The sequence below is a fragment of the Amphiura filiformis genome, chromosome 11 (assembly GCF_039555335.1).
Source record: "Amphiura filiformis chromosome 11, Afil_fr2py, whole genome shotgun sequence".
In the NCBI taxonomy this organism is placed as follows: domain Eukaryota; kingdom Metazoa; phylum Echinodermata; class Ophiuroidea; order Amphilepidida; family Amphiuridae; genus Amphiura; species Amphiura filiformis.
The window spans coordinates 25,146,796-25,171,727 of NC_092638.1; the positions used below are offsets into that span (position 1 = coordinate 25,146,796).

At 36.1% G+C, this 24,932-nt stretch overlaps 1 protein-coding gene across 3 annotated transcripts in view; it reads right to left on the reverse strand.

Annotated features, from left to right (window-relative positions):
• Positions 1-1,114: 1,114 nt before the first annotated feature.
• The window catches only part of LOC140164616 (protein FAM227A-like), a 38,328-nt gene continuing 14,510 nt past the window's right edge, over positions 1,115-24,932 (reverse strand). For 2 of the 3 annotated variants that reach the window (XM_072187945.1, XM_072187943.1), the window contains 10 exons: positions 20,500-20,564; positions 19,865-19,906; positions 17,673-17,846; positions 17,122-17,262; positions 16,171-16,399; positions 14,698-15,224; positions 13,136-13,293; positions 11,230-11,382; positions 3,315-3,387; positions 1,115-2,907 (listed from right to left, as the gene is read on the reverse strand). In XM_072187945.1, coding sequence (XP_072044046.1) covers positions 2,833-2,907; positions 3,315-3,387; positions 11,230-11,382; positions 13,136-13,293; positions 14,698-15,224; positions 16,171-16,399; positions 17,122-17,262; positions 17,673-17,846; positions 19,865-19,906; positions 20,500-20,564 — 1,637 coding nt within the window. In that variant the 3' untranslated portion in view covers positions 1,115-2,832. Of the gene's footprint in view, positions 2,908-3,314; positions 3,388-11,229; positions 11,383-13,135; positions 13,294-14,697; positions 15,225-16,170; positions 16,400-17,121; positions 17,263-17,672; positions 17,847-19,864; positions 19,907-20,499; positions 20,565-22,864; positions 22,919-24,932 lie in introns of all 3 variants that reach the window. The other variant, XM_072187944.1, reaches the window with a different exon arrangement.

Sequence of the window (24,932 nt, forward strand, 5' to 3'; positions counted from 1 at the left end):
TTCATGTGCGTTTCAAAGTATTAAGTTTTTCTCGCATAAAGTAAAGCCACGATTTCTCTGTGATACAGGAAAACGGAAAAATTCACGGAATTCGGGGTTTGCCCACGGCAAATTTGAAAATGCCACAAAATAGTAAAAAACTGTAAAATTCTAACTTTTGTGCTGATTTGCAAAATAAAAGTGATTATTTAGCAGTAAAGTGATATTTAGCAGTAATCAACCATTAAACAATCCATTTTAGCATTAATTCTAGGTCTACTAGACTACTACAGTAAAAGGTAATACAAAATACACTTATAAAACATGTTTGCTTTCACTTTTCAGTGCTTTATATTTATTTATATATATATTGGAAAACAGAAAATTTGTAACACACAATTTTAATTTTGTAACACAGAGAAATCGTGGCTTTAGCATAAGGCCTGAAATCATTGGGGAGGCAGTGAAATATGCCATGATTTCCAATCCAGGGTGGGAGTAGGGGAGAACTCATAATTCTTTCCCCCCAGATGGCCTCTCCAGTAAAAACCAAAAATTAAGAAAGTCCACCTTTTGTGTTAATTTTGCAAAATATTTGTTGATAAATTTGTGGCTTAAGGTAGAAGGAGATGAGCTATATGACAAAAGTTTGAAAAAACTATCTTTTCTTGTTTGTCTGTTAGAGATAATTATACCTTGACAGTCAGTGGTTCCTGAGAATTGTCAATCTAGTCTCATCTGGTGAAGGTGACTAGCCTTAACAAACAGGGGTCATGCATCGTCCAGGCTCTCCTGGCCACATTTATACTCGGCAGCCCACTTCTTTACCATGCTGCACGAAGAGACATCCTCAAGTATTGCTTCCATGTCTTTGTGGACCTTGGGTAAAGCCTGTATGTACAAGGTACTAGATGACTGCACTATGTATTTTTCCCCATTTATCAATGTTTTGGGTTTTTAAAAATCAAAAACAAGAAAATTACTTTAAACCTGTGCAATCATTCAATAAGTTGGACTGCACAGAATATTACTCAAGATTATAGCTCATCTCCTTCTAATGGCTGCAAATTATCAAATCAATCACCCTCTTATAATTTATATATACATTGTGAGCACTCAAACACAATAAACAGACTTGCACACAAATTGATTAATTCTATAAATATAAATTTCATTTCATTCAATCAAATTGACAAATATTTCTATTTAAAGGCACAAATTACAAAATACATTTGGGTGATTTCATACAATTTAAAATGTAAACATTTCTATACACCAGAAACCTTTGGGGTTTCCAATATTTTTTTAAAGTTAAACCTCTTGCAACCCATGCCAAAATTCTGAACTCCATGCCCATGTCAGTGGCATAGCCAGAACTTTTTCAATGGGAAGGATGCAAAGCAACTTTCAAGGGGGGAAAATTGGACGAAAAATGTTCCAAAATGGGCTATAGCACTCAACATCAAATACTTATATATCAGGTGTCCAGCATCCCTGTGGGTGGGTGGAGGAGGGGGGGGCACGACTTACAATGGGAGTCAAGACTTCACAGGGTGGGGGGGCTTCCCTCTGCCCTGGCTATGCCACTGCTCAACACCCCAAAAGAGATCAGAACTCACTCACCCCAAAAGAGATCAGAACTCACTGGTTGGAAACCCCCAGCCTGCATGTAATATTTAGCTTTTAATAATGTTCTTTTAAAATAGAGTATGTTATAATTTTACTACTGGATGGACAAAACTGATGGACGGACTTCAAGATTCATGAAAGCACAAATTAAGTGTATGAAAACAAGGTCATATTGACCAGTTTTGTACATAATATAAGGGAATGTATTGAATTTTACATTTTGCACATTGGTTGTCTTCAATGTAAAGTAATATACATTTTCAGAATTTTTAGAAGACAATTGATTCTATTCCTCAAAAGCATACAATTCAAAGTTTTAACATCTTCCAGATTCATGTTAGGCCAATGAAAGTTGATTCCATGGTTCCCGTTTCCTGCTCGCACCAACTGTTCTTTTTTTGTTTTTGCAAAAGCTTTCTTTATTTTAATGACAAATCTATCAAATCTCAAAGGAATAATCAATTATTATCAACTCAAAATGCCAGGCCTTTGCTTCTGATTTTAACAAATTTTCTTAGCAATGTGAGTAGAGTACATGGAAATGTAAGCATTCTCTCAACTTCCTTATGCTCCCTGCACAGCTTGTAATATTCCTAACCAAATTTTCATAATTTTCAAAAAAACATTCAAATGTATGACAAATTGTTACAAGGTGCTCATGAAAATTCAGTAAACAAAGTTTGTTGTGTCTGATCCAGAAATTGCACTTACTTGTGTACATTTAAGCAAATACTGCAGTTGCCTTTGTCAACACTTGATAATGAGTGACCCCTACTGGATGTATCTCCAACAATGTTTGCTGAAATGTACACAAGTAAGTGCAAATTCTGGATCAGATACAACAAACTTTGTTTACTCCACCGATCCTGATGAATTTGTTCAATCATACTTATGAAAATATTGTAATGCAGTAATCCAGGCATCGTAATAATAAAATATGCCAAATAATGAATAATGAAATAGTCCTCCCTCATCCAAATGTATGAAACGGAAACGGAGACAGGAACCAATTAGTCAACTTTAATTAGCCTTATAGAATGTAACATTATACTATAGCTAAGTACTGAAAGACTAAGAAATTATTATTGTTGGCACTTATTTGCACGCATCTGACCAGGCATATGGCTGTAGTGGGAGGTGCCCATGTTAGTCTCATTGGTAACTCAAGCATATATAATATATAATATCACTGTCAATTGCTGATAGTATAAGATTAAACTTTGGTTATGTTTGGTCCTGTTGTAACAAAGCTTCCTCAACAGCCAGTGCTGCACCAGTGCTGACTTCATCATGATCTTTCTGCAAGGAGATTGAAAAAACAAACAAACAAACATGACTAAACAAAATAAGATCTTTACAATGCAGCAGCTACAAGTCTAAAATAAAAGGCATGATTCAGTGATGATTTTGAAGCATGCAAATTCAAATATATACATACACTTATTGTTTTGCAACTGATGAAAGTACTATGTAAAGTGTATGTCATGATAGGTTGACCTGAAATTCCAACATTATTTTGAAGAGGAAACAGGATTTTTTTTCATGTTAGATAATGATTTTGAACACACAAAAATACAGAGAAAATAAAAAACTTGAACACTGTTATTTTAATACTTTAAATACAAAAAATAAACTACCTAGGATTTTAAGGTGTGACTGTATCATTTTATAAGCAAGCAAACAAACAGAAGCATCCAAATACATACCAAGAGTTCTAGAACTAGGAGATCACTGAGCCTCTTCACCTCCCTTGGTTGAGCCATTAGAGCATTCTCTCTCCTGCAGTACAAAAATGGATAATAATGTAATGAACCAACACTCAAATAGAATATGGTACATTAATAATGATAAAAACATATATTTCAAATAGTGTTATCTAGAATATCAAGAATATATTAAGGTAGCACTGTCTACTGAAGATAGTAATTCCAAAGTGTAGTGCTATCTACTGAAGATAGTAATTCTAAAGAGTAGTGCTATCTACTGAAGATAGTAATTCCAAAGAGTAGTGCTATCTACTGAAGATAGCAATTCCAGATAGTGCTATCTACTGAAGATAGTAATTCCATAGAGTAGTGCTATCTACTGAAGATAGTAATTCTAAAGAGTAGTGCTATCTACTGAAGATAGCAATTCCAGATAGTGCTATCTACTGAAGATAGTAATTCCATAGAGTAGTGCTATCTACTGAAGATAGCAATTCCAGATAGTACTATCTACTGAAGAAAGCAATTCCATAGAGTAGTGCTATCTACTGAAGATAGCAATTCCAAAGAGTAGTGCTATCTACTGAAGATAGCAATTCCAAAGAGTAGTGCTATCTACTGAAGATAGCAATTCCAAAGAGTAGTGCTATCTACTGAAGATAGCAATTCCAGATAGTGCTATCTACTGAAGATAGTAATTCCATAGAGTAGTGCTATCTACTGAAGATAGTAATTCTAAAGAGTAGTGCTATCTACTGAAGATAGCAATTCCAGATAGTGCTATCTACTGAAGATAGTAATTCCATAGAGTAGTGCTATCTACTGAAGATAGCAATTCCAGATAGTACTATCTACTGAAGAAAGCAATTCCATAGAGTAGTGCTATCTACTGAAGATAGCAATTCCAAAGAGTAGTGCTATCTACTGAAGATAGCAATTCCATAGAGTAGTGCTATCTACTGAAGATAGCAATTCCAGATAGTGCTATCTACTGAAGATAGTAATTCCATAGAGTAGTGCTATCTACTGAAGATAGTAATTCTAAAGAGTAGTGCTATCTACTGAAGATAGCAATTCCAGATAGTGCTATCTACTGAAGATAGTAATTCCATAGAGTAGTGCTATCTACTGAAGATAGCAATTCCAGATAGTACTATCTACTGAAGAAAGCAATTCCATAGAGTAGTGCTATCTACTGAAGATAGCAATTCTATAATAGTGCTATCTACTGAAGATAGCAATTCCAAAGAGTAGTGCTATCTACTGAAGATAGCAATTCCAAAGAGTAGTGCTATCTACTGAAGATAGCAATTCCAGATAGTGCTATCTACTGAAGATAGCAATTCCATAGAGTAGTGCTATCTACTGAAGATAGCAATTCCAGATAGTGCTATCTACTGAAGATAGCAATTCCATATAGAGTAGTGCTATCTACTGAAGATAGCAATTCTGAAAGAGTAGTGCTATCTACTGAAGATAGCAATTCCAAAGAGTAGTGCTATCTACTGAAGATAGCAATTCCAGATAGTGTTATCTACTGAAGATAGTAATTCTAAAGAGTAGTGCTATCTACTGAAGATAGCAATTCCAGATAGTGCTATCTACTGAAGATAGTAATTCCATAGAGTAGTGCTATCTACTGAAGATAGCAATTCCAGATAGTACTATCTACTGAAGAAAGCAATTCCATAGAGTAGTGCTATCTACTGAAGATAGCAATTCCAAAGAGTAGTGCTATCTACTGAAGATAGCAATTCCAAAGAGTAGTGCTATCTACTGAAGATAGCAATTCCAAAGAGTAGTGCTATCTACTGAAGATAGCAATTCCAGATAGTGCTATCTACTGAAGATAGCAATTCCATAGAGTAGTGCTATCTACTGAAGATAGCAATTCCAGATAGTGCTATCTACTGAAGATAGCAATTCCATAGAGTAGTGCTATCTACTGAAGATAGCAATTCCAAAGAGTAGTGCTATCTACTGAAGATAGCAATTCCAAAGAGTAGTGCTATCTACTGAAGATAGCAATTCCAGATAGTGTTATCTACTGAAGATAGTAATTCCATAGAGTAGTGCTATCTACTGAAGATAGTAATTCCAAAGAGTAGTGCTATCTACTGAAGATAGCAATTCCAGATAGTGTTATCTACTGAAGATAGTAATTCCATAGAGTAGTGCTATCTACTGAAGATAGCAATTCCAGATAGTACTATCTACTGAAGATAGCAATTCCAAAGAGTAGTGCTATCTACTGAAGATAGCAATTCCAGATAGTGTTATCTACTGAAGATAGCAATTCCAAAGTGTAGTGCTATCTACTGAAGATAGCAATTCCAAAGAGTAGTGCTATATACTGAAGATAGCAATTCCAGATAGTACTATAGTAATTCCAAAGAGTAGTGCTATCTACTGAAGATAGTAATTCCAAAGAGTAGTGCTATCTACTGAAGATAGCAATTCCAGATAGTGCTATCTACTGAAGATAGTAATTCCAAAGAGTAGTGCTATCTACTGAAGATAGCAATTCCAGATAGTGCTATCTACTGAAGATAGCAATTCCAAAGAGTAGTGCTATCTACTGAAGATAGCAATTCCAGATAGTGCTATCTACTGAAGATAGCAATTCCAAAGAGTAGTGCTATCTACTGAAGATAGCAATTCCAGATAGTGCTATCTACTGAAGATAGTAATTCCAAAGAGTAGTGCTATCTACTGAAGATAGTAATTCCATAGAGTAGTGCTATCTACTGAAGATAGTAATTCCATAGAGTAGTGCTATCTACTGAAGATAGCAATTCCAGATAGTACTATCTACTGAAGATAGCAATTCCAAAGAGTAGTGCTATCTACTGAAGATAACAATTCCAGATAGTGTTATCTACTGAAGATAGTAATTCCAAAGAGTAGTGCTATCTACTGAAGATAGCAATTCCAGATAGTGCTATCTACTGAAGATAGCAATTCCAAAGAGTAGTGCTATCTACTGAAGATAGCAATTCCAGATAGTGTTATCTACTGAAGATAGTAATTCCATAGAGTAGTGCTATCTACTGAAGATAGCAATTCCAGATAGTACTATCTACTGAAGATAGCAATTCCAAAGAGTAGTGCTATCTACTGAAGATAGTAATTCCAAAGAGTAGTGCTATCAACTGAAGATAGTAATTCCAAAGAGTAGTGCTATCTACGGAAGATAGCAATTCCAAAGAGTAGTGCTATCTACTGAAGATAGCAATTCCAGATAGTGTTATCTACTGAAGATAGTAATTCCATAGAGTAGTGCTATCTACTGAAGATAGCAATTCCAAAGAGTAGTGCTATCAACTGAAGATAGTAATTCCAAAGAGTAGTGCTATCTACTGAAGATAGTAATTCCAAAGAGTAGTGCTATCTACTGAAGATAGTAATTCCAAAGTGTAGTGCTATCTACTGAAGATAGCAATTCCAAAGAGTAGTGCTATCTACTGAAGATAGCAATTCCAGATAGTGTTATCTACTGAAGATAGTAATTCCATAGAGTAGTGCTATCTACTGAAGATAGCAATTCCAGAGAGTAGTGCTATCAACTGAAGATAGCAATTCCAGATAGTGTTATCTACTGAAGATAGTAATTCCAAAGAGTAGTGCTATCTACTGAAGATAGCAATTCCAGATAGTGCTATCTACTGAAGATAGCAATTCCAAAGAGTAGTGCTATCTACTGAAGATAGCAATTCCAGATAGTGTTATCTACTGAAGATAGTAATTCCATAGAGTAGTGCTATCTACTGAAGATAGCAATTCCAGAGAGTAGTGCTATCAACTGAAGATAGCAATTCCAGATAGTACTATCTACTGAAGATTGCAATTCCAAAGAGTAGTGCTATCTACTGAAGATAGCAATTCCAGATAGTGTTATCTACTGAAGATAGTAATTCCATAGAGTAGTGCTATCTACTGAAGATAGCAATTCCAAAGAGTAGTGCTATCAACTGAAGATAGTAATTCCAAAGAGTAGTGCTATCTACTGAAGATAGTAATTCTAAAGAGTAGTGCTATCTACTGAAGATAGCAATTCCAGATAGTGCTATCTACTGAAGATAGTAATTCCATAGAGTAGTGCTATCTACTGAAGATAGCAATTCCAGATAGTGCTATCTACTGAAGATAGCAATTCCAAAGAGTAGTGCTATCTACTGAAGATAGCAATTCCAGATAGTGTTATCTACTGAAGATAGTAATTCCATAGAGTAGTGCTATCTACTGAAGATAGCAATTCCAGATAGTACTATCTACTGAAGATAGCAATTCCAAAGAGTAGTGCTATCTACTGAAGATAGTAATTCCAAAGAGTAGTGCTATCTACTGAAGATAGCAATTCCAGATAGTGCTATCTACTGAAGATAGCCTAAAGAGTAGTGCTATCTACTGAAGATAGCAATTATTCCAAATAGTGTTATCTACTGAAGATAGAAATTCCAAGTAGTGCTATATACTGAAGATAGCTATTCCAAATAGTGCTATCTACTGAAGATTGCAATTCCAGATAGTGCTATCTACTGAAAGCACTATTAGCAATTCTAAAATTGCTAAGCTAACAATTCCAAATAGTACTATCTACTGAAGTAGCAAGTCCAAATATGGTTATCTATTGAAGATAGCAATTCCAGATAGTGTTATCTACTGAAGATAGTAATTCCATAGAGTAGTGCTATCTACTGAAGATAGCAATTCCAGATAGTACTATCTACTGAAGATAGTAATTCCATAGAGTAGTGCTATCTACTGAAGATAGCAATTCAAAGAGTAGTGCTATCTACTGAAGATAGCAATTCCAAAGAGTAGTGCTATCTACTGAAGATAGTAATTCCAAAGAGTAGTGCTATCTACTGAAGATAGTAATTCCAAAGAGTAGTGCTATCTACTGAAGATAGTAATTCCAAAGAGTAGTGCTATCTACTGAAGATAGCAATTCCAAAGAGTAGTGCTATCTACTGAAGATAGTAATTCCAAAGAGTAGTGCTATCTACTGAAGATAGTAATTCCAAAGAGTAGTGCTATCTACTGAAGATAGTAATTCCAAAGAGTAGTGCTATCTACTGAAGATAGCAATTCCAAAGAGTAGTGCTATCTACTGAAGATAGCAATTCCAGATAGTGCTATCTACTGAAGATAGTAATTCCATAGAGTAGTGCTATCTACTGAAGATAGCAATTCCAGATAGTGCTATCTACTGAAGATAGCAATTCCAAAGAGTAGTGCTATCTACTGAAGATAGCAATTCCAGATAGTGTTATCTACTGAAGATAGTAATTCCATAGAGTAGTGCTATCTACTGAAGATAGCAATTCCAGATAGTACTATCTACTGAAGATAGCAATTCCAAAGAGTAGTGCTATCTACTGAAGATAGTAATTCCAAAGAGTAGTGCTATCTACTGAAGATAGCAATTCCAGATAGTGCTATCTACTGAAGATAGCAATTCCAAAGAGTAGTGCTATCTACTGAAGATAGCAATTATTCCAAATAGTGTTATCTACTGAAGATAGAAATTCCAAGTAGTGCTATATACTGAAGATAGCTATTCCAAATAGTGCTATCTACTGAAGATTGCAATTCCAGATAGTGCTATCTACTGAAAGCACTATTAGCAATTCTAAAAATTGCTAAGCTAACAATTCCAAATAGTACTATCTACTGAAGTAGCAAGTCCAAATATGGTTATCTATTGAAGATAGCAATTCCAGATAGTGTTATCTACTGAAGATAGTAATTCCATAGAGTAGTGCTATCTACTGAAGATAGCAATTCCAGATAGTACTATCTACTGAAGATAGTAATTCCATAGAGTAGTGCTATCTACTGAAGATAGCAATTCCAAAGAGTAGTGCTATCTACTGAAGATAGCAATTCCAAAGAGTAGTGCTATCTACTGAAGATAGTAATTCCAAAGAGTAGTGCTATCTACTGAAGATAGTAATTCCAAAGAGTAGTGCTATCTACTGAAGATAGTAATTCCAAAGAGTAGTGCTATCTACTGAAGATAGCAATTCCAAAGAGTAGTGCTATCTACTGAAGATAGTAATTCCAAAGAGTAGTGCTATCTACTGAAGATAGTAATTCCAAAGAGTAGTGCTATCTACTGAAGATAGTAATTCCAAAGAGTAGTGCTATCTACTGAAGATAGCAATTCCAAAGAGTAGTGCTATCTACTGAAGATAGTAATTCCAAAGAGTAGTGCTATCTACTGAAGATAGTAATTCCAAAGAGTAGTGCTATCTACTGAAGATAGTAATTCCAAAGAGTAGTGCTATCTACTGAAGATAGTAATTCCAAAGAGTAGTGCTATCTACTGAAGATAGTAATTCCAAAGTGTAGTGCTATCTACTGAAGATAGTAATTCCAAAGAGTAGTGCTATCTACTGAAGATAGCAATTCCAGATAGTGCTATCTACTGAAGATAGTAATTCCAAAGAGTAGTGCTATCTACTGAAGATAGTAATTCCAAAGAGTAGTGCTATCAACTGAAGATAGTAATTCCAAAGAGTAGTGCTATCTACTGAAGATAGTAATTCCAAAGAGTAGTGCTATCTACTGAAGATAGCAATTCCAAAGAGTAGTGCTATCTACTGAAGATAGTAATTCCAAAGAGTAGTGCTATCTACTGAAGATAGTAATTCCAAAGAGTAGTGCTATCTACTGAAGATAGTAATTCCAAAGAGTAGTGCTATCTACTGAAGATAGCAATTCCAGATAGTACTATCTACTGAAGATAGTAATTCCAAAGAGTAGTGCTATCTACTGAAGATCCAAAGAGTAGTGCTATCTACTGAAGATAGCAATTCCAGATAGTACTATCTACTGAAGATAGTAATTCCATAGAGTAGTGCTATCTACTGAAGATAGCAATTCCAAAGAGTAGTGCTATCTACTGAAGATAGCAATTCCAAAGAGTAGTGCTATCTACTGAAGATAGTAATTCCAAAGAGTAGTGCTATCTACTGAAGATAGCAATTATTCCAAATAGTGTTATCTACTGAAGATAGCAATTCCAGATAGTGCTATCTACTGAAGAAAGCAATTCCAAAGAGTAGTGCTATCTACTGAAGATAGCAATTATTCCAAATAGTGTTATCTACTGAAGATAGAAATTCCAAGTAGTGCTATATACTGAAGATAGCTATTCCAAATAGTGCTATCTACTGAAGATTGCAATTCCAGATAGTGCTATCTACTGAAAGCACTATTAGCAATTCTAAAATTGCTAAGCTAACAATTCCAAATAGTACTATCTACTGAAGTAGCAAGTCCAAATATGGTTATCTATTGAAGATAGCAATTCCAAATAGTGTTATCTACTGAAGATAGCAATTCCAAATAGTGCTATTATCTAGTGAAAGCTCTATTAGCAATTATAAAAATTGCTAAGCTAACAATTCCAAATACAGTAAAACCTCATTATAACGAAATCTGATGCAAGGAAAACCCTGTTTTAAAGAAGTCTTTTTCCAGAACCAAGATACAAAATTCTCTTGTTGTTTATTGTTTTTACAACCCTGATTATAACGAAATTTGGATATAAAGAACTAATTTCTCTGTCCCTGTCAACTTCGTTATAATGAGTTTCCACTGTAGTACTATCTACTGAAATAGCAAGTCCAAATATGGTTATCTATTGAAGATAGCATTTCCAAATAGTGCTATCTACTGAAGATAGCAATTCCAAATAATGCTTTTATCTACTGAAGATAGCAATTCCAGATAGTGCTATCTAGATAGCAATTTCAAAAAATACTAATTTTGACTTTTGGTATGGAGTCCAAATTTTCTTGCAAAATTGGTATAGCCATGGGTCCACTTTTGCTACACCTCCCTATCCAAATCCAAACTTAAGTTACCCTCCCCCATGAATAGTATTAGAATTCTTAGAACAAACCTCATGTGTTCTTTGAGTCGTTGTCTCTGGTTCATCAGGAATTGAGTGTGATCCTTGATGCCTTCCTCATGCATCTCTTTGTAGTTTTCATCTAAGTGTCTCACTGAACTGAAGGTTTCTTGGATGATCTCTCGGTATGTTTTGGCATCCAGCGTATGACAAGTCAAGGAAAGTTACAAAGATCTATAAGGAATTTGTTATAGGTTTTCTGACTTTAATAAAGAACAAAGAACAGTACAAACATCTTTACAAGCTGCAAAAAAGGCAAGTTTGTTTTTGAACTATCAAAACCTGAGGGGAGGGGGAGAATAACACAGGTTTGGAATCCTTACACGTTTATAAAAGGCATTCTTAAACACTTGAGAATGTTCTTGCAATCTTATTGGTTCTTACCCGTGTGATATGACACAATATCACACACCTTAGCACGTGTGTGTTGACGCGATACTCTTACGCGCTATTTGAACCAATTGGAGGCACATAGCAACGACGGGACTGATCGATTCTCAGCCCCATGTAATTCCTTGTAAAATGTAGGATTTAATTTGATTAAAATTTGGTATGCTAATGATTAAAATATTCATTTTAATTGAAGTGTTTAAGAATGAGAATAAAGGTATTATTTTTAGCCGCTGTCGTGCATCTATCGTCTCATATAATACGACATCATTCTTTCTGGCGTAAAACAACTCGGCTTCGCCTCGGTGTTTTACTTAAAATAATGATGTCGCCCGTGTTATATGAGACGATAGATGCACTCCAGCGGCTAAAAACAATACCTTTATTCTCTAATTTTGTGGTGGATGGGTACCAATATCTAAGGCTTTCTATCAAAAATTATATTCAGTAACTGGTCCTGGAAAATTCATACAAACTGTTAAAGTGCAGTGTGAGGACAAGCTGCGCTGGATACAAATGATTACAAGGGGAACAGGGATGGAATCATAGCAAATGCCTGGGAGAAAGAAAGCACAAACGACCATCCACTACATACCCAGTGTTAAGTCGCCAGTGCTTATTCAGAGATATGGACTTATAAAGCATTACAGAAATCAACAGAAAACAAAGGAATTTCAAGAAAAAATCTGTTATAACAAGTGATATATCATTTTAAAGCTTGTTTAATGGAGATTTCAACTATTTAATATAAACTTAAAATGCTCAAAAGTGCAACTTTACACTGGATGCGCTGTGGATGGTCACAAATATTAGCATACACTAGGTAGAGAACCCATGTGAGTTTGTGCCTAAAACTTGACCAATGTTTAGGGATTAGTCAGAAAGAGTGAACAGTTTAACCAACCCAAAGTGTTACAATTAAACATGACAACAAATAAACACAAATCCCGACCGCACACAACCCAACTTGAAAAAAAAAGCAAGGGAATGTGCCGGCATGGGAACATTAGGTTTCACTGCCTGAACAGAATCGATCACAACTTGAATTCCCTTCAGAGGTTAGTGTCTGTCAATGAAGTGACCAGATACCCAGGCTGTCATTATAGCTAGAAAAAGTAGATGACAACAGATGGGTTAGTGCGTTACATAAAATGAACTTGTGTGGTGTTTAGTTCCCAGGAAGTGAGTTTTACCTCAAGCAACTTGTGGTTAAAAGTTGAAAGGTACTACAAGAGTTATTACCATCAATTTGGTTGAAAAGGAGGCGAAACATGATCAATTCTGTTCAGCTAGTGGAACATAATTGAATTGGGCCCATAACTTTGGATTCCTCATGAAAAACTGACCACATGTGTGGCAATTCTCATAGTCCTCATAATTTGAGTCTTCCCTCCCTGAATCCAACATTATCTGAGCAAAGCACAAATGCATAGAACATTTAACATATTAACAAATAACATTTGAATTATCATACTTTCATACTAGTATTTGAATTATCAAAGGATATGGTGGTAGTTTATCAATCTCTGTGCGTTGATAGAACACATCCATACCAGCTGTCTTTTCCAGTCCTTTCTGTGTCAGGAAGTGTTGAACCAGTGGACTTCTGCCGTACGCATTGAAGGCAACTTTGGTGAAATCGGGACCAGAACAGGCCGGATGAGACTGTATAGGAAATATATGGAAATGGTGAGCAGTGGTTAATTATCAGGTAGGTCTATAACGGACAAAAATAGTTAAGAGTTTGATGGAATTAATACTCATATGTGTATGTGCTGGTGGTAGACCAAACCAACTGCAGCAATTTTAAAATTGAGGCACAGGCCAAAATAGGGAGCAAAACAAATGTAAGAAAATTGTCATTACAAAAGCTCATAACTTCCCAGCAAACACGCAATGTTTTTAAAACGTGATTAATGTGTTATAAAGACATTTTGGTTTTTGTCAAAATGTTTTTATAACATTTGAATGTTAGATTATATAAAGGTCAAATATTTTAAAATGTGTTATTAGATACCTCAATTGCAAGATCTGGTATTTTTTGTCACTATCAACTCTTGTTGCACGGAATATCAAATCAGTGCAAGGAGGAAATGCATTGTGGGAAATGCAAGATAACTTCTCTGACATAAACTTTCAATACTAACATTTTGTTCTAAAACTTTCAGAGAAACCCCTCTCTATCGTAATTTTTTATATAACTAGCTTTCCTGGTGATGGAGCTTGCCTTCTCAACAGATGACAGTGATGCTCCACAGGTCAGGATTGGGCTACTCTAGTTGAAATCCATTTACTCCCTGTAGAAGACATGGTCTTAAGCTGTCATACAGGGAGTGTGAATTTCAAATGGGGTTACCTGAACGGGTGACCCCATTTGACATCTACAGTTCTACACCCCTGTATGGGAGATTAGGGTATGGATTTCAACTTGAATAGCCCATTTTATATACCTCATATATAGATTCCTGTCATCTGATTGGTTAAAAGTGCAGTCATTGAATTAGCTATGCCCTCCTTTTAACTATTCCCGGCAATAGTCTTTTAAAAGACTATTCCCGGCATAGTCATTTTCATATCGCGGTGTGGTCCCCGATCAAACTCTACGCTGCATGGCGATGGCGTGTTCAAGCATTACGCACGCACGCGCCAACGCTGCCAGCCAGTTGAGGTAACGCGATCGGTTCATAACGAAAAACTTTCTTTGTAACTTTTGGCCTAATATGAACAATAAAATAGGCCTTTTAACCAATCAGATGACAAAATCTATATTAATTGGTATATAAAACAAATATTGATCTGCTTTATTCGGTCATGGTTAAATTATAGGCCTTGGTGATCTCAAAACCATGCTATGACCCTCGGCTGCGCCTGGGTCATAGCATGGTTTTGAGATCACCTTGGGCCTATAATTTTAACCATGCCCCTCAGAGCAGTCAATATTTGTATAATATATGCTGCTTCTAGGCCATGGTTCGTCCAACGCAAACTGAGCAAAACATATCCGGCAACAGTTTTGTATGCCTAACATGATTTGAGTGATCACTACATTTATCCTTATATTCAACTTACTTCCACCTTCTTTCTTCCATTGACCTTTGACCCTATCAGCGATGAAGACTTAGCTACGCTCATATTCGACACATTTCTAGATTTGATAGTGACACCATTACTATCTTTTTCAGATTTCATCCCAACAGCTTTCCCATCCTTCTTTTGAGTCTTTTCCAACTTTTTTACAGGCAAAGTTTTGGAGTCCTCTGAAGTTGACGACAAATCATTGGCAGTGTATGACGATTCTGACATCACTTCATTAATCGGGTGAAGGTTACTAGCTTTAAGATTACTTGCTTTACCAGCTCCAAGAGGACCTTTTGTTTTTGATGGTGCACCGCTGCTGCCTTGTGCTTGGGCAACTGCTGCTATGGAATTGATATCCGAGTCAAGAGGTGTGATACCCAGGGAAGTGGATGATGCTGAGGCGATGCTGTTTGTTCTTGATTTGTTTTTGGACAAAGGTCCTCCTTTGAGGTTGATTCCTATTTGGGAGGTGGATGTTGAGCCTGGTTCTTGTGTGAAGTCCAAGTTCAAAAGACCCTCTGAAAAGTAGAAAAGTTATAAAGGATAGTTGTCAGCCATATTCAATCAGATCCAAGCTGATTGCAAGCATTGTTTATGCCTGCATTGTTTATGTACGTATCACAATGTATGTTAGTTATTCTTTCAAAGCACCATGAGCACCTCAAAGTGGATACTGGTGCTTAATTTTTGAGTGTCCATCATCATCCTCCTCCTCCTCATCATCATCATAAGGCAAAAAAAGGTTTGTCTCAAAGCTCACGAGTGGTTTGAAAACAAATGCGAAAAGCGTTTTTTTTTTTTAATTCCTGACTTGGTATTTTTATGGTATTTTGAGGTGAAAAATCTGATTTTCGCCCAATTTTTCCGGAATTGTTTTTTTCTGCATTTCTTTTTTTCAAATCGTGCGATTTTACAATGCGCGCGCAAGCTTTGAGACAAACCTTTTTTGGCTTAATCATCATCACCATCATTATCAACATCACTATCGTCATTGTCGTCGTCATCATCATCATCATCATCACCATCATCTTCATCACTATTGTCATTTTCGTCATCATCATCATCATCATTTGAAAAGTCATTCATATACTCGGATTTCTATCAAATGAAGATCCATTTGTCACCTAAAATTCAGAAAGTGTATGATTTCAAAAGAAAACTGCAGCACAGATTTCTGAATTATAAAAATATAAGAGAATTGTTGATATGGGAATAAACAGAAGTACTTACTGTACATGTAAATTAATATGCTACAGAATTCCTTTACTTTAATATTGCTGGAGACTTTTTCTAAACACCCCTTTTTTTTATTGTACTTGTACTTCAACAAGGTCAAAATTGGTGAGAGATAAAATCATTTTGCATGAACATGTCCATGCGAGGGTTGAGAACCAGAAGACTTTAAATTAAGGCTTTCTGGTTCTCAACCCGCAATATGCTTTTACAAATTGCAAAACTTCTTACTTTTCTTTGAATCTTTCTTCATCAAAACCTCTTTCCTCATATCCTTTGGTTCCAGTATTGTCATATTCCAGTTTTCCCATAGATTTGGCATAGGTCTTGTACCCACAATCCACTGGTGGGTCAAAGTGCAAAGGTCAGATTTGAACTTATCATCAAACTGTCGCCATGAGTTAGGGAAAGCAGCACAGAAGGCACAGTATATACTTTGGGCAAGCAGATCTGGGAAACTCTGTAAGAAAGAAAATGTTAGAATGTTAAATTAATCACACACAGATATTTGACAAACTCCTTTGTTTCTGTAATTTTGTCATAAAATGACCTCTTTTTGTAAGACTGATAAAGTGGAACTAGGGTGATTTTTGAAATATTTCAGAGTCAAATGACAGTATCACAGGTTGATAAACACAGTATAGCCTAGAATTCTGTCTACAAGCATATCCCGGGAAGCATATATGCCTCCAAATGAGTGGGTTTTTTTTACCAAAGAGACTAAAGGCAGACACTGTCCACAAAAGCATTACAATACTATAGATTGGTCTTACAAATATAATTTGTACAGCCACCTGTATCAGTAATAGTTGCTCAAACTCAAAATAATGTTGTGGATGGTGTCTGCCTTTTGTCTCATTTGTAAAAAAACACCCAAAAACCACTCATTTTAGAGGCATATATACTTGTAAATGGAATTCTACCGAATATATTTCACTTTTCTACTTGCGACAAATTTATATTTTTAGTTTCCTACAGAAATATTGGTTCTCTGCTGCAACATTCCATTCTTGGCTGTGAATGATAGGTTGCTCAAATGGTTAGCTTTGTTCAATATAATATAAACTTTCAACCATTTTAATTAAAAAAATCAATTACTTAAATGGATGACTGCATCAGGTATGTTTAAATTATGTAATCATAATATAAACTTTCAACCTTTTTAATTAAAAAAGCATTTACCTTCAGGAAGACATCTCTGTATTTTGGATGCTTTGCAAACAACGTCAACTTGACATAATTATGAGCCACACGGTTGAAGATCTTCTCCTGGACAATTTTGCTTGGATGGTATCTCTGAAGAAAGAACCACCAGAAGGTATCCTGCAAAGGAAAAAAACATTCTTGTTCAGTGCGACAGGTCCAACCAATCCCCCCCCCAATATTTTGCCAGGGGGATGGTCCATATAATCACCCCCCCTAATTTTGACGCCTGTATGTGGGGTTTCTGACCAAATTAACCTCATATTTGGCCATTTAACCCCCAAAGCCCAAATTTTTTACACTTTTGCACAATATTTCATCAGTTTAGCTTCAAAATGGCAAAATTGTTCGTGCTTCACACGCATTTGTACCATATACTTATTATGTCGCCTAAAGGTGCCGGATTCACTATATTTCAATAAATTTTTTCCAACCCCATCTCCCCAATGTCAAAAAGAAATCTACGCCACAGAACTGATTATGGCTGAATAAATGTTTGCTAGTTGTCTGCTTAAATCACAGAATCTTACCGCCACTACTGCTTCAGACATCTTGGAAGTAAACAACCTCTTAAACTCTATCTTGTAATGTGTTTTCCTTGACAGACCATCCTGTGCTTCTGTTACTGTTCTGAGTATAACCATTGTGTCTGCCACTGGCAAGGGAGTCAATTTAGCTGCATCGTATCCAGGATATTGATGTAGCTGTGAAAAAAAATGTTTAAGTCTCTTTGAAATGATCAGTGCATTTTGCTGCATAAAGCAAAAAAGAGTTGTTTAATTGTCCTTATCTGACCAACCCTAATCTGGACAATATGGAAAAACATGTTTTTGTTTGTTTTTTTGTTTTACTGTACAAAAGAATACCTACTCTAATTTGAAAGTTCCAGAAAAGTTTTGTTGTTTGTTTGTTTTCAAACTTTTTGACATCCTGAAAAGTTTTTTAAACAGTTTCTGCACACTGTTTACCTAGCTGGGGGGTTTACACCCCCCAGCTAGGTACTGTAATGCTCTCCGATTCTTCTTTCTTTCTTCTTCTTCTGGCAACAAACTTCAAAATGCTTCTCCTCCTACATGTTACACCCTACAATTACGTAACTTGCACATATGTATCGGCTATATCCAGTGCCCATAGGTTGCAAACAGAATTGGGATCAAAGGTCATTAAAGGGGCATTTTTGGTATATAACCAAATACCTTCAAAATGCTTCTTCTGCCACATATTACATAGCACAATGACGTCACTTACACATGTGCATCGGCTTTACCCAGAGCCCATCACTTGCACACGGAATTGGGGTCAAAGGTCATTAAGGGGGTAAAATCTTACAATTGCATTATCTGGACATCTGTAAGGGGTATGGGGCTTAAACTCAGTGACAACAAATCTCATGACCAGGGGAACATTTTGCAGGCATCAGGTCAAAGGTCATGCAGAGGTCAAATTTTAGAAATGCAGTTTCTGGACATCTGTAAGGGGTACGAGGTTCAAACTCGCTGACAACAAACTTAATGACCAAAGGAACATTTTGGAAAACTTTGCCGGGGTCAGGTCAAAGGTTATCTGGGGTCAAACCTTTTAATTTTATTTTCTGGACATCTGTAAGAAGTATGGGGCTCAAACTCAGTGACAACAAATCTCATGACCAGGGGAACATTTTGCAGGGGTCAGGTCAAAGGTCATGCAGAGGTCAAATTTTAGAAATGCATTTTCTGGACATCTGTAGGGGGTACGGGGCTTAATGCCAAGGGGAACATTTTGGAACACTTTGCAGGGGTCAGGTCAAAGGTCACCTGGGGCCAAATCTTAGAATTTCATTATCTGGACATCTGTAAGGAGTACGGGACTCAAACTCGGTGACAACAAACCTCATAACCAGGGGAACATTTTTGGAACATTTTGCAGGGGTCAGATACCTCCACCAACACCAACACGCCCAGCTAGGTTTGTGGTCTATGACCACCATTTGCCACTAGTCTAAACTGTTTTACAATGAATGAAGTGGTATACAGTAGAGAAACATCCCATCTCACATCTATTTGGGCTATTTATTATGCTAATTAGGCCTATGCTTGTTTTTGCTATGGCCTTTAAGCCATATTATGACATTTGCTGAGGAGGATGCCCTCAATAGTTTTCAAAATTCTGTTTTTTACACGATTGTTATATAGATTGTACTTTAGTAAACTAACATACCCTGCAAAAAATCAAGACTTGTAGTTTGTCAAAATCCGAGATTTTGAATAAACCGCAGGAACTGTCTTTTTATTATTACGATAGAAATATTAGTCGAACGTGTACACGATGTGCATCCATTCATCGCGGCTTTGCTGAGTTGAATGGAACAGTTCATTTCACCGAATGGAAATATTCTTTCCATTGAACAAATAAAAACATTCAATATTTATTTTCTATTTCTCAAATTTAAGTTCCTTTCTTCCACTTAATTTTATAAATCACCAGGAAAACAAAATAAATTAAAAAATTAAAAAATATCTAAATGTATATTTATTTTAGAAGCAACACCCACACCTATAATTGGCGAATTGCGGTGGAAACCTAGGGCTATACGCTAGCACGTCTGTCAGCGTTGCTATGGTAGCTTTGCGTCAGTGCAATGGTCCTTATCCAGCTGGCCGGTATAAATAACAGAAATAATCAATAGCAACTGGCCAATCAAATGACAAGAAAATGTTGTATGAGTTATATAATATATACTCACCTCTACTAACTTTGGCTTGGTTGTCGGCTTTTCCTTGGCAGCCTGAAGAAAGAAATAAGACCAAATAAAGTTGGATACATTTTCTATTTTAAAACTTGACAAAGTACATCAAATCCGTTTTTATGCCCATTACATTAATATCAACATATTTGTCTTTATTTAGGATATACAGGTGTGAACATAACTGGTACCTTAATTGTTTGGCTTACTGTAGAGGGGCAGGTGCAAGCCCATATCTGCAATAGCAATTTCTGCATTCTATATTGTACACATCTCATATGACTCCTGGCAGTTATAATGGCAGCTAGATGTAACCTTCTTGCACTAAATTGACAAAGGCATGTCACTTTGGTTCACTTTGTGTGACACTTTGTCACACTCAAAAATCCCCACTAAAATATAAAATAATTCCATCATGGCCAGTAGCAGCTCAAGGGGGGGGGGCAATCCCCTCAGTCAGTACTATTGTCCCCCCCCCCCCAGCAAAAACCCAAAATTACAAACATTTTCACTTTTTACAGTAAGTTTTTGCAAAAATTGTTGATTTTGTGCAAAATGTGTTGATTTTATCTCACCCCCCCAAAAAAAAATCCTGGTGCCGCCACAGATCATGGCAATAATCATCTTATTCTTACCTTTTTCTTGGATTCTGTTGTGGTGAGATGTTTGGTTTTTGTCAAATTGCTATCAGCAAGAAGGGCTGTAAAAGGAATAACATCATTTATTTGTTTCAATCTAACAAGGCTAGGTTTTATAATCAGATATGCTGCCAACAAGCAATAGTTTATTCAGTATAATATTATCGAGGGCTTAGAGCCAGAAATAGCTATGTCCACAATTACATGTTACTCATTATTTTCGGCAACAAATGGATGGTTAATTCTGCCCTCCATAATAAATGCAAGTGACTTTAGTGAATATATGCATGGTCACTTAAACAGTTAGCATGGTTACTTAGACGCAAGTGACCATGTACATACCCCAAAGTCACTTACATTATATTATAGAGCGCAGAATTAACCGTCCATTTGCTGCCGAAATGAGTAACATGTAATTGTGGACATAGCTACTTCTGGCTCTAAGCCCTCATTGTGATCATTCTCTAAAATATTCAGAAGGTGCTAGGCAGCAATGAGCGATGGTACCACTAATTTATGGCCTAATAATTTTGACTATTTTATTTTTAAGGAAACACAATTATTTACATTCCATGTGTCACTATTCAAATTTCCTGTATGCAAATGTTGTCTACCTGTCTCATTCTCTCTGACATTCACTCTCTCTATGCACACATCACAAACGTGGACACACCTGCAACGGCCAGACGTCCATGGTTGCAGACTATAACCAGGACAACGCAAATAATGTAAAAAAACATTTAAAAGTGGTCCACATTGAGGGGGTCTGGACGGGTCACGGTTGGATAGTAAGTTGTCAGATGTGTGTGTCTATGTGGTCCACGGTGTGTAGATTGAAATCAGGTGTGTGTGTCCTCGGTTAGATAGGATTAAATCGTATGCAGAATGAGGTCCTCGTTTGCAGGTATCTACAAACAGGATGTGTTTACAGGTGTGTGTATGCCTGCATGTCTGCGATACTTACAACAGCTCCCATACTTGTCTGATAGTAACTTTTTAATATAAAATCTAGTTATTTACTAGTAAACACACCTCAAATCTGTCTTCAATCTTTCTTACAAGTGGTAAATTTCAAACAACAGTGTAAATTAACATACAGATACATTTTAATATTTTCAAGTTATTACAATATAATAGTGATGGGTGCAAGTGACACATTAATAATTATTAGCCATGGTTAGATTGTGTAGATCTGTACTGTGCTTAGTGCTTATTGCAATAAATGGTTATTAAACATGTTAAAGTTTTTCTTTCTTCCACCTAGGAAATGCTACCACCTAGGATATGCACCTTCAATGTCGTATCACCTATATAACCAATTTTGCACCCCAAATGATGTAACACATAAAAATACCCTAAATGGCATCAACAGGGAAACAATTTTATACCCTCTATTCTTCTTTTAGACAGGCACCAGAGACGAAAATGCACAGAGAAAAATAAGAGAGAGGGAGAGAGAGACTGCAATGCAAATCGCATAAGAATTGTTTACTTAAAAGTCACCACAAAATAATAGGTCTAATAGAGGCCTTGCATGTGACGTATCATCCCGTAGATATGGCGGACTACTCAAATACATTCAACAAAAGCATGATTGCAATCTACCATGACAGTTTGTCTCACACACAACCCTGCACTACGATCAAATAGGTTGATGACAACATTTGATTGAATGGACTGCACTCCGCCATAACTACGGTGAAGGACACCGTTGCAAATCCTTTGTTTGGAGCCAAACAATAAAACATCAGAAGGATTCAAATGGCTGTAATAGACCCTACACAGGGACAGAGCTACCTTCTGAAAAAGTACCACTAAAAAGATGTCGATGAAGCATGGTGAAAATAGACCTCTATTAGACATTTTTCTTGGAAGAGGTGTATATAGCATGACATTTAGTGACACTCCCCGATACAATTTGCTTCTTGAGTTCTGCACATATTGTACACATTAACTGTTCTTAAAATTAAGTGCTTTCAGACATGTTTTTGGACGGGGTACATAGCATGACATATGGTTCAGGTGGTGGCCGCATTGCATTCTCTAAATTCAGTAAATTTTCATTGTCAACCATGTAATTGAATGGGATTATTTTGAAATTTTAAAACGCTTGAAATATCACAAACAAATAGGCCTATGTTGATAAATAATATAAATACAAAACTAACCGAGTATATTGGAAAATGCCATACGGCCGGGCGGTTTCACAAGTTGCTGGCTCGATCATGTCATCCGCCGCCTGATATGGTTATAGTAAGTGACCCCCGGATTAAGGCTTCTTGAGTTTTGCACAAATTGTACACAATCATTGACTGTCCTTAAAATTAAGTGGTTTCATAAATTCTGTACTATTATTGCTTACTAGATTTGACAGCATATATACCAGCAAACTGAGTGCGTTCTTTGGAGTCTTTAGCTGTGGGTGAAAAATTAAACATCAAACACACAAAAGTGAAATTATTGTGAATCAAATTACTGTGCAACCATGGTAAACTTTTAGGTTAACAAGAGTTAAATATTAGCAATATGAAAGAATGGGAGAGAATGGTTACATAATGTTTGATGAGAAGAAATAATATTAGCTAATAATATAAGATTGGAGGGTTCAAAAAGTAAAAGGTTAGTAAAAGTGTAGCATATAAATTTTCTCTTCTGGAACGATACATGATACTTTGAACAGTATAATGCTTGAAATGGAGGGTGCACTTTTTGCTAACAACATTTGTTTAGGGAGAAAAATTGGCATATATTATTCTTGTATGTGCATATTTATATATTCAGGGCCGTAGCAAACGGGGAGGCCGGGGATGCCATGGCCGCCCCACTTTTTGAGAAATTTATTATGTTTTTCTTTATATCTTTATTTCAATTTGGGCCTATATTTGTATTTTGGCCGCCCCGCATTTATCATGGACGCCCCACATTTTACAACCTTGCTACGGCCCTGTATATATTGCTGACAGGGTGAGGAGATGTGTTCCCCCTTTGCATGGATCTGCCATGATCTTGCTACCAAAACGAGGTTATACCTGCAAACACATGTGCAAAAAGTGCATTTGCTATTTTTCAAGTTTTGTACATACCAGAAGCTTTTGCAAAGCTTATGGTAACCAAAGCATACATTATGAAATGTGTAGAACCTAATTTTGAGATGACATTGCCAAGGGTCGATTCTCCGGGGGACACTCGATTTTGGAAGTAACAAGGATGTTCTGATTATCAGAAATTTGTCAAAAATTCTTGAAAAAGGGGGTCTTGGTGACAGAAAAACAAAAAAGGGAGTCATTGAGTGAGGAGTTCAGTAAGACCAAAAAAAGGGGTTGCATTTGATGACAGGGAGTTGAAAAATGAGGGTCAATGTGGCCAAACATATCCCATTCACTCACTTTCAGTTTATTATTTAGTGAGTGCCTCCAATTATTTTGTGGTACTGTGATATTTAGTCATGCATGTATACACAAAAATAGTAAGTGCCTCAGCACAGGGCTATTCCAGTTAATATCCACACTACCCCTGTGGAAGATTTTGGAAATATCTTCCACAGGGGGAGTATGAATTTCGAATGTAATTCATTAGAGTTAATCATTTTAAAACCCATACTCCCCCTGTATTTTGGCTTTACCTATATCTTCCACAACTGGAGTGAGTATTTCAAATGGAAGTTACCTAATTGTCTATTCTATCCAAAATTGATATGCCCTCTGTGACAGATTTTAGCTAAAATATAAAATCTTCCACAGGGGTAGTGTGGATTTTAAATGGAATAGCCCAATGCATGCATGTGCACACAAATGTTAGAAAGGTTCATGACAATGCCAAAATAGGCATTTAGTCACATTGGTGCTCACCAAAAGGCATATCATCTAACCACAGTCCCCTTCTTTCTAGGGTCTGTGATCTGATTCTCACAAATTTGCTTAGCTTACAACACTTAGATTCAAAATAAAAACCCAATAAATGTATGTAGAGGATTCACATCAAAATTATACATTTTAGGTTTGCAGAAGGTTTATATGCCACTGCATTCCAATAAATGTAGTGATTCCTAAATGCTTCTGAGGCCACAGTTAATTGTGATAATTAATAACAATCAAGCATGTTACGTCTGTGTTGGGTGAACACACTTTTGGGTAGTACTCAAAGAGAGCAACTAACTTCAGTTTTGGGCTTAATGGGTGCAAGTCTGGCAACCTGATAAACAAAATAAAATACTAAAACAATTTAAAGGGACATTCAGAGATTTTGAAAGATGGTCAACTTAAAGTTTACGCATTTTATAATTTGATAAGTTTATGAAGCTGATTGTAGCACATGCTCTAGGTTCTAATTTAACAAACAAAACAAAAGAAAGTGGTAAACCTATAATGCGTAAAAGTATAATATTATAAGAACTTTGGTGAAAATGATCAGAACCCAGATAATTTTACTTA